The sequence below is a fragment of the Phaethon aethereus genome (assembly GCF_964289735.1).
Source record: "Phaethon aethereus genome assembly, chromosome: 5".
Classification (NCBI taxonomy): Eukaryota; Metazoa; Chordata; class Aves; order Phaethontiformes; family Phaethontidae; genus Phaethon; species Phaethon aethereus.
The window spans coordinates 71738385-71751663 of NC_138579.1; the positions used below are offsets into that span (position 1 = coordinate 71738385).

General features: G+C 61.8%; 1 protein-coding gene across 1 annotated transcript; it reads right to left on the bottom strand.

Annotated features, from left to right (window-relative positions):
- Nucleotides 1–43: 43 nt before the first annotated feature.
- On the bottom strand, nucleotides 44–10814 carry PGGHG (protein-glucosylgalactosylhydroxylysine glucosidase; the record flags this gene model as incomplete). Its single annotated transcript, XM_082000419.1, has 13 exons — nucleotides 10495–10814; nucleotides 9756–9966; nucleotides 8701–9136; nucleotides 7528–7647; nucleotides 7206–7337; nucleotides 6759–6870; nucleotides 5501–5573; nucleotides 4874–5010; nucleotides 3958–4091; nucleotides 3600–3695; nucleotides 3018–3115; nucleotides 209–423; nucleotides 44–108 (listed from the first exon to the last, which is right to left on the bottom strand). The coding sequence occupies exons 1-13, from the start codon at nucleotides 10745–10747 to the stop codon at nucleotides 44–46; spliced, it is 2082 nt and encodes a 693-aa protein (XP_081856545.1). The 5' UTR covers nucleotides 10748–10814.
- Nucleotides 10815–13279: the final 2465 nt, after the last annotated feature.

The following is a 13279-nucleotide window of genomic DNA, read 5'->3' on the forward strand; positions in this document are numbered from 1 at the left end:
TGTTTCCACTGCTTCGGTGGGTAAAACCCGGCTCAGCCGAGGCTTAAAATGTCCCGGTGGACAACCTCTGGATCCAGCCGGCGGCCACGGGGAAAGAGACGCTCTGCCCTACAAAAAACAGCAGCACCCAGGCCACGTGAGATAGGGGAACGGTTCCTCCCCAGGTTGCCCTTATCTTGGGAAGCAGACGCAGGCGGCGAGACCGTACCTTCACGCAGGGGAAACCGCTGCCCCGACTCCTCCAGCACGGCTTCCAGGGAGGGCACCGGAGGGTCCCGGGGGGACTCGGTCACTTCGATCCGGATCTCTTCTTTGGTGATGGAGAACTTCAGTTTGTTGCCGAAGTAGGAGACACCGTTGACTTTCAACCCGTTGATGTCATCGGGAAAGGCAGGGTTGAAGCGGAGGCCGGTCCTCGTGATCCTGGAGAGGCAGGAGCACGTCAGCAGCGGGAGCAAAGGGTGGCCACCAAGGAAAGCAGCTTTGCGGGGTGGGCCACCTCCCCAGGCAGAACAGCCCCTACACCCCAGAGGCCCCTCCCGCTACTCTGGGCACCTGCGGGCAGAAACGGTCCTTGGTGTATCCCCAAATCCCGAACACACCGATGATGCATCTGGGGAAGAGCTACTCGGGCCGTGATTTCATAGCCCGGCACCCTAAGGCGTTCCTGTCCCCCTTCCAGTTCCTCAGCTGGGGTCTGTGGTTTCCATTAGGTCAGATTTTTTTTTTAATTATTAAAAAAAGAGAAAAAAAATATTTTTTTTCTTCCAGGGCAACTCAGTTCCCCACTCTGGTTCAGTGGGTCGGCTTCAGCAGCAGCTATGCTGGCAAAACTTCGGGAGCACCCTGCTCCGAGACAGGAGGGCAACGACACAGGAACGGGCAGAGTTGGCCACGGACCCCAGGCAGCAATCGCCGTTGAAATCCGGTCACAGGAACCTACGGGCGCAGGCTCTGGGCCACAGGCTGGAACGAAACCCCAGCTGCGTGAGGGGCTCAGGAGACGGCTGTAGCTGGGATTTTTAGGATGCAGGTTCAGCTCCAGCCAGAATACCGAGCAGCAGGGGTCTGTTCTCCCCTGCCGTCGCTCTGAACGCGACACTGGTGAGGACATGGTGGGAGCTCACCTCACGCCTGGTGGAGATGCTCCTGGAAGTGATGCTCAGTTAAACCACGACAAGCCTGACCACTAGGCACTGCCCTTCCCTGTGATTCGCCATCTCAACAAAGATGCATCCTCACAGCTCGGTTTTCACTTTCCCGCTGGGCTGTGACCGAAGTGGGTTGGCAAGGTGACCTTCAGAAACCCCCCTCAGCTCCCACTCCCGCCAGTTTGAAGGGCTTTAAACTCAGCACTGCTGTATGTCCTCCTTCACCCAAAGATAAAAAAAAATATCAAGCAAACAGCTTGAATCCTTTCTCCAAGCCCTTACCCAAAGTCAAACGGAGCCCATTTGTGTGTTTTGGCTTTGAGTGAGAAAAGACAATGGCCACTGTTATCTCCTACTCAAATCTTGAAACATAAGAGCTCTTGACCACCATCTCCAGTCTGTTGAGAGGGCTCAATGAACTGGAGTGGACTCAAGAGAGGCTCAAGAGACTGGAGAGCCTCTGTGGCAGGCCAACACGCCAGTCAGGGTCTGTGGCTTACAATGGGCAAGGCAAGAGCGTGGCCTTGAGGGCTGCATAAATGTCATCTCGACATCTGTGGAAATTTGGCTGGAGCCCCAAAGTCTGTGGCTTGAGCTTGTGCCAAGACAGGACCAACCTGACAGGCTCTTCAGAGCATCTGAAGACCTTCGAGCCTCACAAAAACTGAGATTAAGGTTTTCAGCTGGGAATACGGCAGCTCACACCCAGCTCCACCAAGAAACTGGTGGGTTTCTCAGCAGCTTTTGGCCACACACAGAGAGTAAAAACACATAGTTAGTGCTAGAAGGTTTCGCTGGAAATCAGAAGGCTTGTCAGCTTGATCCATCCTCAATTAAACTAAGAATATGCTCCAGAGACTGTTGCCTCAGGGTTGAAACCACCGGGCTGCTTTGGATACGAGACACAGCTTTGAAATTATATGAACAGCGTAATGTTTTTTCTAAGCTATTTTAACGCTGTGGCGATGCCAGCCTCCTCCACAGAGGCTTGCAGAGCCACACGTGCGCAGATGGTGGATTGCTTCAGAGGGGCTACAGAAGGTCTTTCCACACCACGTCCTGAGGAGACAGGGTGAGGTTATAGCTAAGCCAGAGGACAGACTTAGGGAACGACACTGAGCTTCCCAAACTAACTCATCAAGTGACCTGGACAGAGTCTCTTACCCGGTCCGAATCTGTTCCCAGTCTTCAAAGTGGGAATAGGCTCAGTGTGGTGGTGGAGGACTGGGGTCTCCAGTTACACAGGTCCCCTTAGAACGGCCACAGTGTATAATAAGCAGCAGTCTCGTATCTGCCTGCGAGGCGGTTGCATGGACTTTCCCTTCAATTAGGTAACCAAAAGGCCAACGTAATGGGTGGATCGTAGTCTCTAAGCTTCATCCATGCTTCGTGAAGAAACCAAAGTTACAGCCACCTATGGAGTGGGCAGGTCTGGGTGCGTTTTGGTACGCAGACGTCAACATGATACAGGCTAGCCACAACCCTGAGATCATACAGAGATGTCCCTCTTCACCGAGGGTGTCAACCAGTGTAGAGGAGCTCAGTGTTGGCCTGGCTTTGACCCCTTTTGAAGACAATGGCTTTCAACACTGACGTAGCTGGAGGAGAAACGGGCCAAAGCTTACAATTTCTGGTAACTCCACCCTGTTCTCCACCAGTGACTAACTGTCCCCAGTATCGACAGTTCATCTGGCATCATTAACGCTCCCGTTGGCTTGTTACCTGCTGCGAGCTTTGGAGGATATTCTGGATGCTGCAAGTTCCTCTCTTTTTCACGAGTAAAAGCACATTGCTCCAGCTAAACAGGAAGGTTTCAAGCGACACGTAGCTGCTTAGAAATTAAATGTGACATAACACAGGTCTCACCTGAACCCTGTGTAGCCAAAGAGGACAGCTTGCAAGAATCCACCCATCCCTGTCAGGAAGTTCACAGCTCCTGACCCATCGGAATTCTCCACCCAGATCTGCTCCAGCAAGAGAAAGAAATGATTCAGCAGTTGCATCGGGACTTTTCGTACAGTTTCGTGAGTTTGAATACGCTTGTCATCGTCACCGTCACGTATCTGGGGTGTGGCAGTGACCGTGCCCTGCCGCCCGTCCTGGCACGAGACGGTGGGTGGGCTCTGAGGCGTCCCTAAACACGGCCGTCGCCGCTCCCCTTCCCACGGCTGGCAGGCAGAAGCAGCCTGGGGTCAGCGCGGCGTGACCCGCGCCTGCGCGTGCCTGGCGGGAAGCAGGCGCCGCGAAAGGCTCCGAGAAGCGTGCGGAGAAGAGACGGCCCGCGCAACCAGGCAGCTGCGCACAGCCAGGATCTGGCGAGCGCGCGCGCGGCCAGCACGGCCGCCGCTCCAGGTGACGTCTCTCGGCGTGACATGACCTACGAGGGAACAGGCGAGAGAGAGACAGGAGGCGTTCGTCGCGGGGGAGCGCCCTCGCCGCGCGGCTCACCTTGAACGGCTCGGTGATGTGGCCGAAACACTTCTTCAGCTGGCTCTGGGCTCTCTGCACCTCCCTCAGCTCCAGCCAGCCCACCGCGAACATGCTCTGCGGGGGAGAACGGCCCTTCACCCGCGGCTCTCTCCCCCAGGGGTGGCAACACAGCCAAAGCTCCAGAGTGACGCCACGGCCGGCACCCTTCCGACCCAGCGCGGCAGCTCCGGCGCACGTCTCCAGCTCCACGCTGACCCTCAGACCTCAAAGCGGGTCTGGCAAATCGTGCCTGCCGGTGAGGCTGGCAGCGACTAACTGGGACGGAAACACCCACCTCGTGGATGAACCCCACCTTTGGCTTTGCCCCTCTCCGTACCCAGGTCATGGCCGGCCCATTCGGCTCCGTGACGGGCTCATACATCTCCAGGTCGTTTCTCCGGACTTCAGAGCTCATGGGGTGCATCAGCGGGAATCCAAGCAAGACGACGTCAGCTTGTTTCACGGGCTCACCTGGGAAAGGCGCGGGTCAGACCACGCGCGCCAGCTGGGAAGAGCTGGCGGGAGGATTGTCTGTTTACTCCCACGGGGAACAAACCTGACTCACACAGACTCATGAGCTCGGAACACCAAACGCCACCACATCGACGGGGGAAGGTAGTGGAACTGCAGGGAGGACAACTCGCCGCTGCCTTGCTAAAGGCAGAGCAGAACGGCAGCTCACGCGCCGTGCTCGGCGCTGCGTCCGCTGGAAGCTGTGTCGAGGCAGGACGCTGGCGCAGCCCTAACGTGACGGCACCCAGGCCGGCGTCTCCTAAACTTGAGGCGCAAAGCAATAGCTCCCTCCGTCCCACGCGCCCAGATGGCCCTGTCCCTAACTGCGAGACACGGGGCACCAAACTGCGCCCGGCCCCTTCGCCCCCGGAGGGCCAGGGGCTGCTGGAAGTGCAACGCATGGCGCTCGACCTTGGAAAGATGGACCTAACTGTCAGCAGCCATGTCATTTGCAGCCCAGTGCTAAAAGTCTCTTCCTACTCCCTGTGTTCCCAAATGTCCTAATTTTGCGAGCCCACTAATGAGAAACGATCCACCAAGAGGCAGAAAACACATCTTCGCGCCAGGCTCTGCACACCGGCAACCCAAATGCTGCACTTGGAGAGCAACGCTGGAGATCTTTACTTCGGCCAACCATTCGGCCGCTGTTCCCGGGGTGGAACCAGGCAGAGTCCCCACTTCCTGCAGGCTGACAAAGAGCAGTGGCCAACTCAAAGGTCTACTGCTGCCTCTCCGCTCACCTGGGCTGTAACCGTCGTACTCGGGATGGTATTTCTTCTCCGCATCAAAGGGCACTTTGACTTTCTTGGCACAGTCCACCCACTCCTCTGGCACAGGGATCAAGAAGTCCCGAGCAACATCAGCTGCAAACTTTAAGCTGAAAAGAAGTGAGGAACAATGCTTTGTGTCCAGCGCGGGTGCCTGTGACCCCCCCGGAGAGGGGAAGAGAAGAAAGTGAACAGAAAGAAGTAACTGAGCCGTAACTGGAAAGAAACAGCTACTCTGAAAGGACACGGGTCAAAGTTTAAGCTTGAGGTAACAGCTTTCATCGCTGGCATTGAGAGTCCATTCCGCTGGCTTCAGATGTCTCCAGCTGGCTAATTGTACAGACATCTCACAGAAGGCAGGGAGGGAAACCCTCCTGTGAAGGGAAACCCCGCTCGGTCTCGTGGTGAAACACGGCAGAGGAACCGCCATGGGCCCAGCTGCTTCTCTCTGCCGCCTGCAAGGGCAGGCAAAGGAGACCAGCTCGGGTAGAGGTATGTGGAGAGGGGAAAGGTGGGAGCCCTGCTGCGTCCTGCCCCGCCAGACCGCCAGGCAGGAAAGAAGGGAGATGGGCCGGTGCTTCGACACGGCACGCACGTTACCTGCGCCGGGCCACGGCGTTGGTGTAAGCGGAGTTATCAACCTGGTGGTGATACTCATCGGGGGGCATGACACCTGGAGGAAGAGGAAGGGGAGACTTCACACCGCAGCACACTCGAGTTTGGCGTGGCTTGGTGCCCCTCCTCAGGGAAGGGGCACAAGACAGGGACCCCCTCCCGTTGCAGCGATGCCTGCCCACGCGGCGAGGTGCTGCCCCTCTGCTTCTGGCAGGATGCCGCAGGCATCTCGCTGCCACGTTCGGTACAGGAGAACGTCAGTGGTGCTCGTTCTGAAGGAGAAACAACCTGGCTTACAGCTTTGGCTGGCAGGCAGCAGATAGCCCAACCTGAGGGCATCTCCCTCACTTCACAGGCGAGGTGACCTTCGAGTTGTTAATCCTCTCAAGTCATTCCACCAAGCCATTAAATCTTTCCCTCGCTACAAGCTCAGCTGCTTCCTTTGCTCCGTTCGTGCAGATTGTCCCCAGGAAGGGGGACGGCTGCTTCCCAAGCGAAACGTGAAAACAGACATTGAAATACGTGACCCCTGCGGGGGCACTGGGGCTGTCTCCGAGGATCTTCGCACCAAGAGCCAGCCTGCAGCAACCCCAGGGGCCCTTCTAGCTCCGATCACCCCAGATTCATCGAGGCTCCTTCGCTCTAACCCAGCCTTCCCCTCCGGACCCTCCTCCCACAGCACCTCCCCTTCGCCTCTCGTTTCCTTCCTCAGCATCCCCTTTCAGAAGCAACCTGTCCGTGGTGACCTGCGCTCGTTAACATAACGCGCTGCAGCAGGATTGCCTGCGGAGAGGCCCTGCGCCCTGCCAGGCGGACCTGCGGTTGTACTTGTCCAGCACCAGCAGCTTTGAAGGGGTTAAACTCCTGCAGGTTCCTGGGGGATTTAAACTCGGGTCTCTCAGTAAAGACTTGGAAAGAAAAGCCCTTCCTCTCTGAAGCCCACGCGCTCTGTTTTCCCTAAGTCACGGCAGCAGAGCGGAAGGCGCCGTGCTTGTGGCGTCAGCGGGTGCCACCCTGGAAGGAGGCATTTGGAGGTGTCCTGGGAGTGCCAAGGGGCTGAGAGGAAAAGCAGCTGATGCTGTGGCACTGGCAGGGAGCTGAGCATCTTGTCCCGTGTTCGCACAGACACAAACGTTATCTGCGAGATATGCCAGAGGACAGGAGTCGAGCGCCCGTGCACTCCCACCCAGGTCACCGGAGGGGCTCCGAGCCCTACAAGCAGGTCTGGCAGTTGCCAAGGTACCTTTGATGTGGTAGCATTGCTCCTCCTCACTCCACACCATCCTGCTGCACCAGTACTCGGCCACGGCACCCACCAGCTTCCAGCCTCCATCCTCCCTGAACAGCTTCTGGTCCTGGAGGGAGCCAAAGCCAGAGAAGAACAGGGACTTGAGGGAGACTTAACCAGACACAAACTCCTCCTCAGCAGGAGGACAGGAGCTCCCAGGAGATGGACGTAGCAGGAGAAAAGGTCGGGCGACCGGCCTGGACTGAGCCAACAGGATGCTGAGGCACCCACGAGGAGCAAGGACAGAGGAGGCAAGGCTGAAGAAGGGACCCTGGGGTGCCACCGGCAATTCTGACAGGAGCAGACAACAGCGGAGTTTCTCTGGGAAGGGACAGTGACAGTCTCCAGATGCCCTGCAAGCCTTGCCACCGGGCCACCCAGGTGGCACACGCTTGCCTTTACCTGCGTGGTGCAGTAATACTGCTCAAAGGCCATCAAAACGTCCCCAGTGACGTGGATTTCTTGGGCTCCGTAGACCTCCTCAGGGCAGACTTCCCGGCCAGTGGCTGCACTCTCCCACGGGAACTTGGCACCCTGCCGGGAGAAGCCATCCATGAGGCAGCCGAGCACGACGTCTTGAGACGCCCTCCCCAGTCTGCCAGCTGCGGGCAGCGCCGTGCTCACGGCCCTTGGCCGAAACTAGAGCCAGAGAGGAAGAGCAAAGCCCGACTGCCCTCCCGGGTGCCGGTGGCCGGGCGGCAGCGCCCAGCGCCTCTGTCCCCACCTGGTAGCCTTGCTCCTGCGCGTTGCGTAAGGCTCCTTCCAGCGTGCGAATCCGGTACTCCAGCATGGCTCGGGCAGCTTCAGGATAAAACAGCAGAATGTTCGGGAACATCCAGGTGTCCTGGAAGCATCCAAGCAGGGCAAGATGGTGGGACTGCCCGGTGGGGCACCCAAATGCTCCCACCAGCTTCTCCCTTCAAGTTCACCCCCATCCCAAATGCTCTGCCTGTGATTTTGCTCCTGCTTAAAGGTGCTGTCCTGGGGGCTCGTTAGAAGGGCTAAATCCACAAGGGACTGTTTCTGCCCATGCCTGCTACTCTCTGCTATCTCACTAGGACGGTCCCAGCAGGAGATCATGCAAGAGAAGGGAGGCAGGAGTCCTCCAAAGCCAGAGGGTCCGGAGAGGGTCAAAACCGCACGCGTCGCCAAGGCCCACGGGACCTAAAAGCCTTGCCCGCCGAAAGACCAGACCGCTCTGGCGCGGGAGCCCCATCGCCGTCCAGCAGCGTCTCCTGGTCCCGCCGTGCGACCGCCGCCGGCCGCAGAGCTGTGCGCCCACGTGGCGCGGCTGCTCCGAGAGCCGATCTACGCCTCCGGCTGGGGCGAAGCCGCCCGGCCCAGCTGGCTTACTGAGCACAGGCCAGACCGGCGCTGAAGAGCCGAATGCGCCCTCGCGGAAAACGCTTCGGCTTTGTCAGTGGCTCAGGCACGGCAGGGCTCGCCGGCGCCGTGGAAGCGGGGAGGAGAGGGGCAGGGCTCAACTCGCTTCGTTTTGAACAGCTAAAAGCTGGCGGCTGTGCTCTGAGCCGGCCACGAGGCTCCCTCGGGTGAGCGGCCCGAGCTACCTGACCTCAGCTCGGGGAAGGGGCTGCCCTGCGCCGGCGGCTCGGCCGGCCCCCCGCCCCGCCGGCCACGGACGCCCCAGGCACGCGCCCAGCTCCAGCGCGGGCACTTCGCTGCGGCGTTAGAGGCCGGCCCAGGCGAGTAACTGCGGGGACCGAGCGGGGCCTGGGCAGCCCTTCCGGAAGGAGGAGGATGCTCTCCAACAAGAGGTGCCAAGGTACCCCTGCCTGGGGGCAGGAAGGAGGCCTCCCCGCGGCCTCCTGCCCAGCCGCCTCCGCCCCGGCCGCCGCGCGCAGCCCTCGCGTTACGAGCTGGCGCGGGCTCCGCGCACCTGGTCCCAGAAGACATGCCCCCAGTAGTCCTCGCCCTGGGTGCCGTTGGACAAGCCGCCAGGGCTGATGCCGTGGAAGCGGAAGGCCGGGCTCCCCCGGGGCGGCACGGCGCTCAGCAGGTAGTACAGGCACGCGCAGAGGGCCTGCCTCAGGGGCGGGGGTCCGTCCAGGTCTGCGCAGCAGCCCCGCCACAGCGCGGCCCATTCGAGGGCGTGGGAGGAGTGCAGGCAGCCGGCGGCCACGAGGGCCAGCCCTTCGCCGTAGCTCCTCTTCGCCTCCTCTTCGCTCTCGGCCACGGCTGTCAGGAACTCCCAGGATCGCTCCCGCTCCTCCCCGTGCAACATCAAGGCTTGCGGCACGGGAGTCCAGAGCATGTGAACTGTGGGACGGGGTCCCCCCTCCACCTCGGGGACCAGCGTCTTCCCGGAGATGTAGCTGCGGGAGACAGCAAGCAAGGGGGAAAGGGAGAGCGGAGCAGGGACTCCGTGCACCCCCACCACGCCCAGCGGACCCCCCAGCGGCTGAGTACCCGGCTCCCGTTCCCACCTCGGATGGGAGCTCCCTTGTCCCCACGCTTCAGCTCAGCTGCCATGCCAGCCCCGAAGGAGACCGGAATTTGTTAAGCTGGTCCCCAGTCCCAGCGAGCCACGCTTAGAGGTCGTCCCCTCCAGCCTCGCTCCCTTTCCCAAACTCATGCCTTTGCAATCACACCTAGCCCCTGCGGCCTTCGCTGACGTGTCAGCGTCAGTAACGATTCTGGAGTCGCAACTAATGTTTCTATACTTAATTTGGGGTTTTTCTATACACCTGCCAGGAAGGGTCTGGGTAGCCGTTCCGAAAGGAGGAGGATGCTCTCCACCGAGAGGCTCGTGCCAAGGTACCCTTGGAGGGTACCAAGGAAGGAGCAGATTTGCACAAGCTTCCATGCGACTTACGATTTCGGTCTGGCTCTAGTCTTACTTTCGTAATTTATTTCCTAACAGCAGAGCAGGCCAGCGTGCAACAGCCCATGAAGGATGTGTTCAGGGCAAGGTCTCCCTGTGCTCCGACTCACTGCGCTCCCTGGAAGTCTGGTCCTTGGTGCAGGTCCAAGTCCCGGCTCTTCGGCACAAAAGGAGTCTGGAGGTGGACCACGATGGGTTGCGTGGTGGGTGCCGATCGTCGGATGGTGATGCTGAAGGCCATCAAGTGGACGAGGGAATGGTGAGCATAGATCTGCTGGGTGGCTGTATACTCGGCTGACTGGAGCACGTGGCTGAAGGTTCCTGTAAGCACAACGAAAGCCATCAGCCTTTCGAACCATCGGGTCCCGCTGTGCGGTTGGCTGCCCCAGACTCCCATTTCTGCCCTGTCTACTGGTTCCTACTGGCAAAGGAACCGCCTTTCCCAGGTCCAAAGCCAAACGCAGCTTTTGCCTGGACGACGCTGTTAACATGCTGAATCTGAGGAATGATTTGTGCTATAAGACATTTTATCAGGCTTCATGGTTAAACAGTGTTTGCTAAGCCAGGCTCCAGCAGGGACTGAGATACAGCCTGAAAATCACTCTTACTCTCACAAGAAAGGGGAATTTTCCACTCGCTGTAACACCACCACCACTTGAGAGGAACAACACCCCGCAGGCGAACGGGGAGAAGACGCAGCCTTGTGGAAGAGACAACACGGGACAAGAGACTTTGACCTTCTAGAAGAGGGCGAGCGGCGGTCGGGGGAAAGAGCGACGGGCGCCCCAGACGGAGATCTGAAAGGAGGCAGCAGCCCAGGGAGGTGCCTGCCTGTGCTCCGCTCCTTACCTGTCCGAGCGTTCAAGGTGAAGGTCTCAGCCAGGCTGTCTGCACCGGGCACCCTCATCCTAACGTTGACGGGGCTGGGGACGTCGGCACGGTGCGTGTCTCCCACCGCCCCGTTGTACACGCCGTTGACGTGGAGGATGTCCCGGTACACGCGGGTGCCCAGGTAAGCGTTAGTCACCGTAGCCAGCAGCCGCGGGTCGGTGGGCAGAGAAGCGGAGGTGAACACGGCGGGGTCCTCTTTGCCGTCAGCCATCCGTACCGGTCCGAGCTGCGGGACAGCAACAGAGTCAGCTCCGAGGGCTGAGCGGACGCCGCCGGGGCAGGCTGAGCGTGGCCGTGGCGGACGCCAGCTGGCAGCGGGGGCTGCGAACTGCTTCCTTCTCTGTAACCCTCCCGCGACACGCCGCTCCTCGGCAAAGCTGGCCGCTCGCTGGCCTCCGGCCTCGGTACGTCCCTAGAGCCTCCGCTCCTCCCAGCCCCCCCGCTCACCGCCAGCGGTGTTCCTCCATCGCAGCCTTCCTCCCAGCGCCGGGGCGGGTCTCCTCCACCCAGGCTCATTCTCCCCTTCGCAGCTTCCCTTGCTCCTCCAGCTCGCCAAACCTCACCGACTCGTCGGCTTCAGCACTTCTCCAACTTCCGCCCCCCTTCCCCTTCTGCTGCCCTCCCCGTGACAGGCTCTCACCAGTTTCTCCCAATACAACACAGCCACCCGCCTCTTCTGGCCTCCTCTTCCTCCCAACGCGACTCTGTGACGCTACTCTTCCGCGGCCCCAGCGGCTCCCCGTCTCCCAGCTCCCTGCACCCCGCTGCTTCCTCCTCGCTCCTCCTCTCTAGCTCAGCTTCGGTTACTGGCTGGCTGGGCTAGGAGCTTTTTATTTCATTGGTGTATACAAATGTAAAGACACATGTATAGATAAACACATATTAAAGTATGTAATGAAAATCCATACGCGTGTGATCGGCACCCGGCAAGAGGGGGCTGCAGCTGGCGCCTGGCAGCGCTCAGCGCCGGGACGGTACAGGAGGGGCAGGCGCACGGCGCGGGGGGCTCTCCCAGCGGGGTTGGGGTCCAGCCGGGCTGGCACGAGAGCGGCAAGAGCGCGCCAGCCCAGGCTGGCAGCCCCCAAAACCCTTCCCCGAGCGCAGCTGGCTGCGGGCAGCTCTCGCGGTTGGCTTGGTTTCCTCACGCCGGGCAGCGCCCGAGACCGAATCGTGAGAAAAGTCCCTTTCCTGCCCTCCGGGAAGTTAAAAACAAACAAACCCAGAAGGGGTGCGGAAAGCGAGGGGGTCAGATCTTGCCTTTGGTCTGGGGCCGAGGCGAACTCTGGCCGTGCAGGCGGAGGCGGCTGCCGTGGGGCTCCTGCGCGGGGGAGGACGGAAGTTACCCGGCTGAGAAAGAAGGAAGGGAACCGCTTCCCCACCCCCGCTTAAAATAATAACCATAAAAAGTAACTCTTGACGCAGGTGTTTACCCAGATGAGCTCATTGCCCGGAGCGGGGAGCACCGAGGTCCTGGGGCTGCCCTGCGCCCCGGGGAAGGAGGAACCGAGAGAAAAAACAGCGGCCGACGGTTTATCATGGCAAAGCCGCCGAGCGATGCGGCGGCGGCCCCGGCGGAGGGCGGCTCTCCAGCCCGCTGTCCCCAGCCGGCGCCGACCCGTCCCGCGGGAACGGGGCCGGGCTTCGGCTGTGGCACGCTCGTCCCGCTCCCTTCCCGCGAGCCCTCCGCCCCGCCGCGGGCGCGCCGCCGACGTCCGGCCCCGGGCGCCGCCTGCCCCTCTGCAGCCCGGGTGCGGGGGGAGCAGCGCGTCACCACGCCGACCCCGTCACCCGCCGTGACGCAAGAAAGCGCCCGTCCTCCCCCGGGCTGAGCTCCGCCACGCGCCGGGGCCGCGCCGGCTTGGGCGGGCCCGGGGGCGCGACCGCGCCCTGGCGCCCGCCGCGCGGCTGCGTGGCCCTGCGAGGAGACGCACGAGCCGGCTCCGAGCCCTCGAGGCGGCGGCGGCGAAGGCTCGGGCCGTCCGTCGCCCCGCCGAGGTTTCCGGAGCCGGCGCGGCTCCCGCCGCCCCGCGCCGCGGGCAAGGCGGCGGGCAGCCCCCGCCGCGGCCTTCAGCCAGGGGCACGGCCCCTCCGCGCGCCCTCTCGCTCCCCCCCGAACGCGGCAGGCGCAGGACGGCGCCGCGTCCCGCGTCGCAAACCCGGGGTGGCGGACGCGCGAGCGAGGCGGGTGCAGACGGGTATCGCCCCGGGCCCCGGACCCGCCTGCCACCGCTCGCCGGCGGCTCCCGGATCCGCTCCCGGCGCGACCCTGCGTCTCTGCTGCCCCGGAGCCTTTCCCGACCCCTCCCCGCGCCACGAGCCGCCCCCAGCCCCAGCCCTTCCTCGCCAGCCCGCGCTCTCCCGCCGCGGGCGCGGCTCCAGGCGCCCCGGCGCTGCCCCCGCCGAGCGCGGCCCGCGCCCCCGCGGGGCACGGCGGGGGTTCCTCCGTCCTACCCTGCGCAGGAGCGGCCCCCTCCGAGCGGGAAGGCCCGCGGTCCTGCCCCGTGGGCCGGGGGACGCGGAGAGCGCTGCGGGCGGACGCGCGCCCCTTCGACCGACCTGCTCGGGGAGGAGCGGTACCGCGTCGAACCGCCCGGCGCCCGCGGGGAGACGCTCCGCGTCCGCTCCCCGCTCCGCAGCTGCCCGGCAAAGCCGGCGTTCGACTCGGGCGAAGCTGCCATCAGCGTGGAGGAAGCGAAAACGCGTTTCCTCAGGCTGGAAGCAACGGCAGACACCGCGTCTCTCC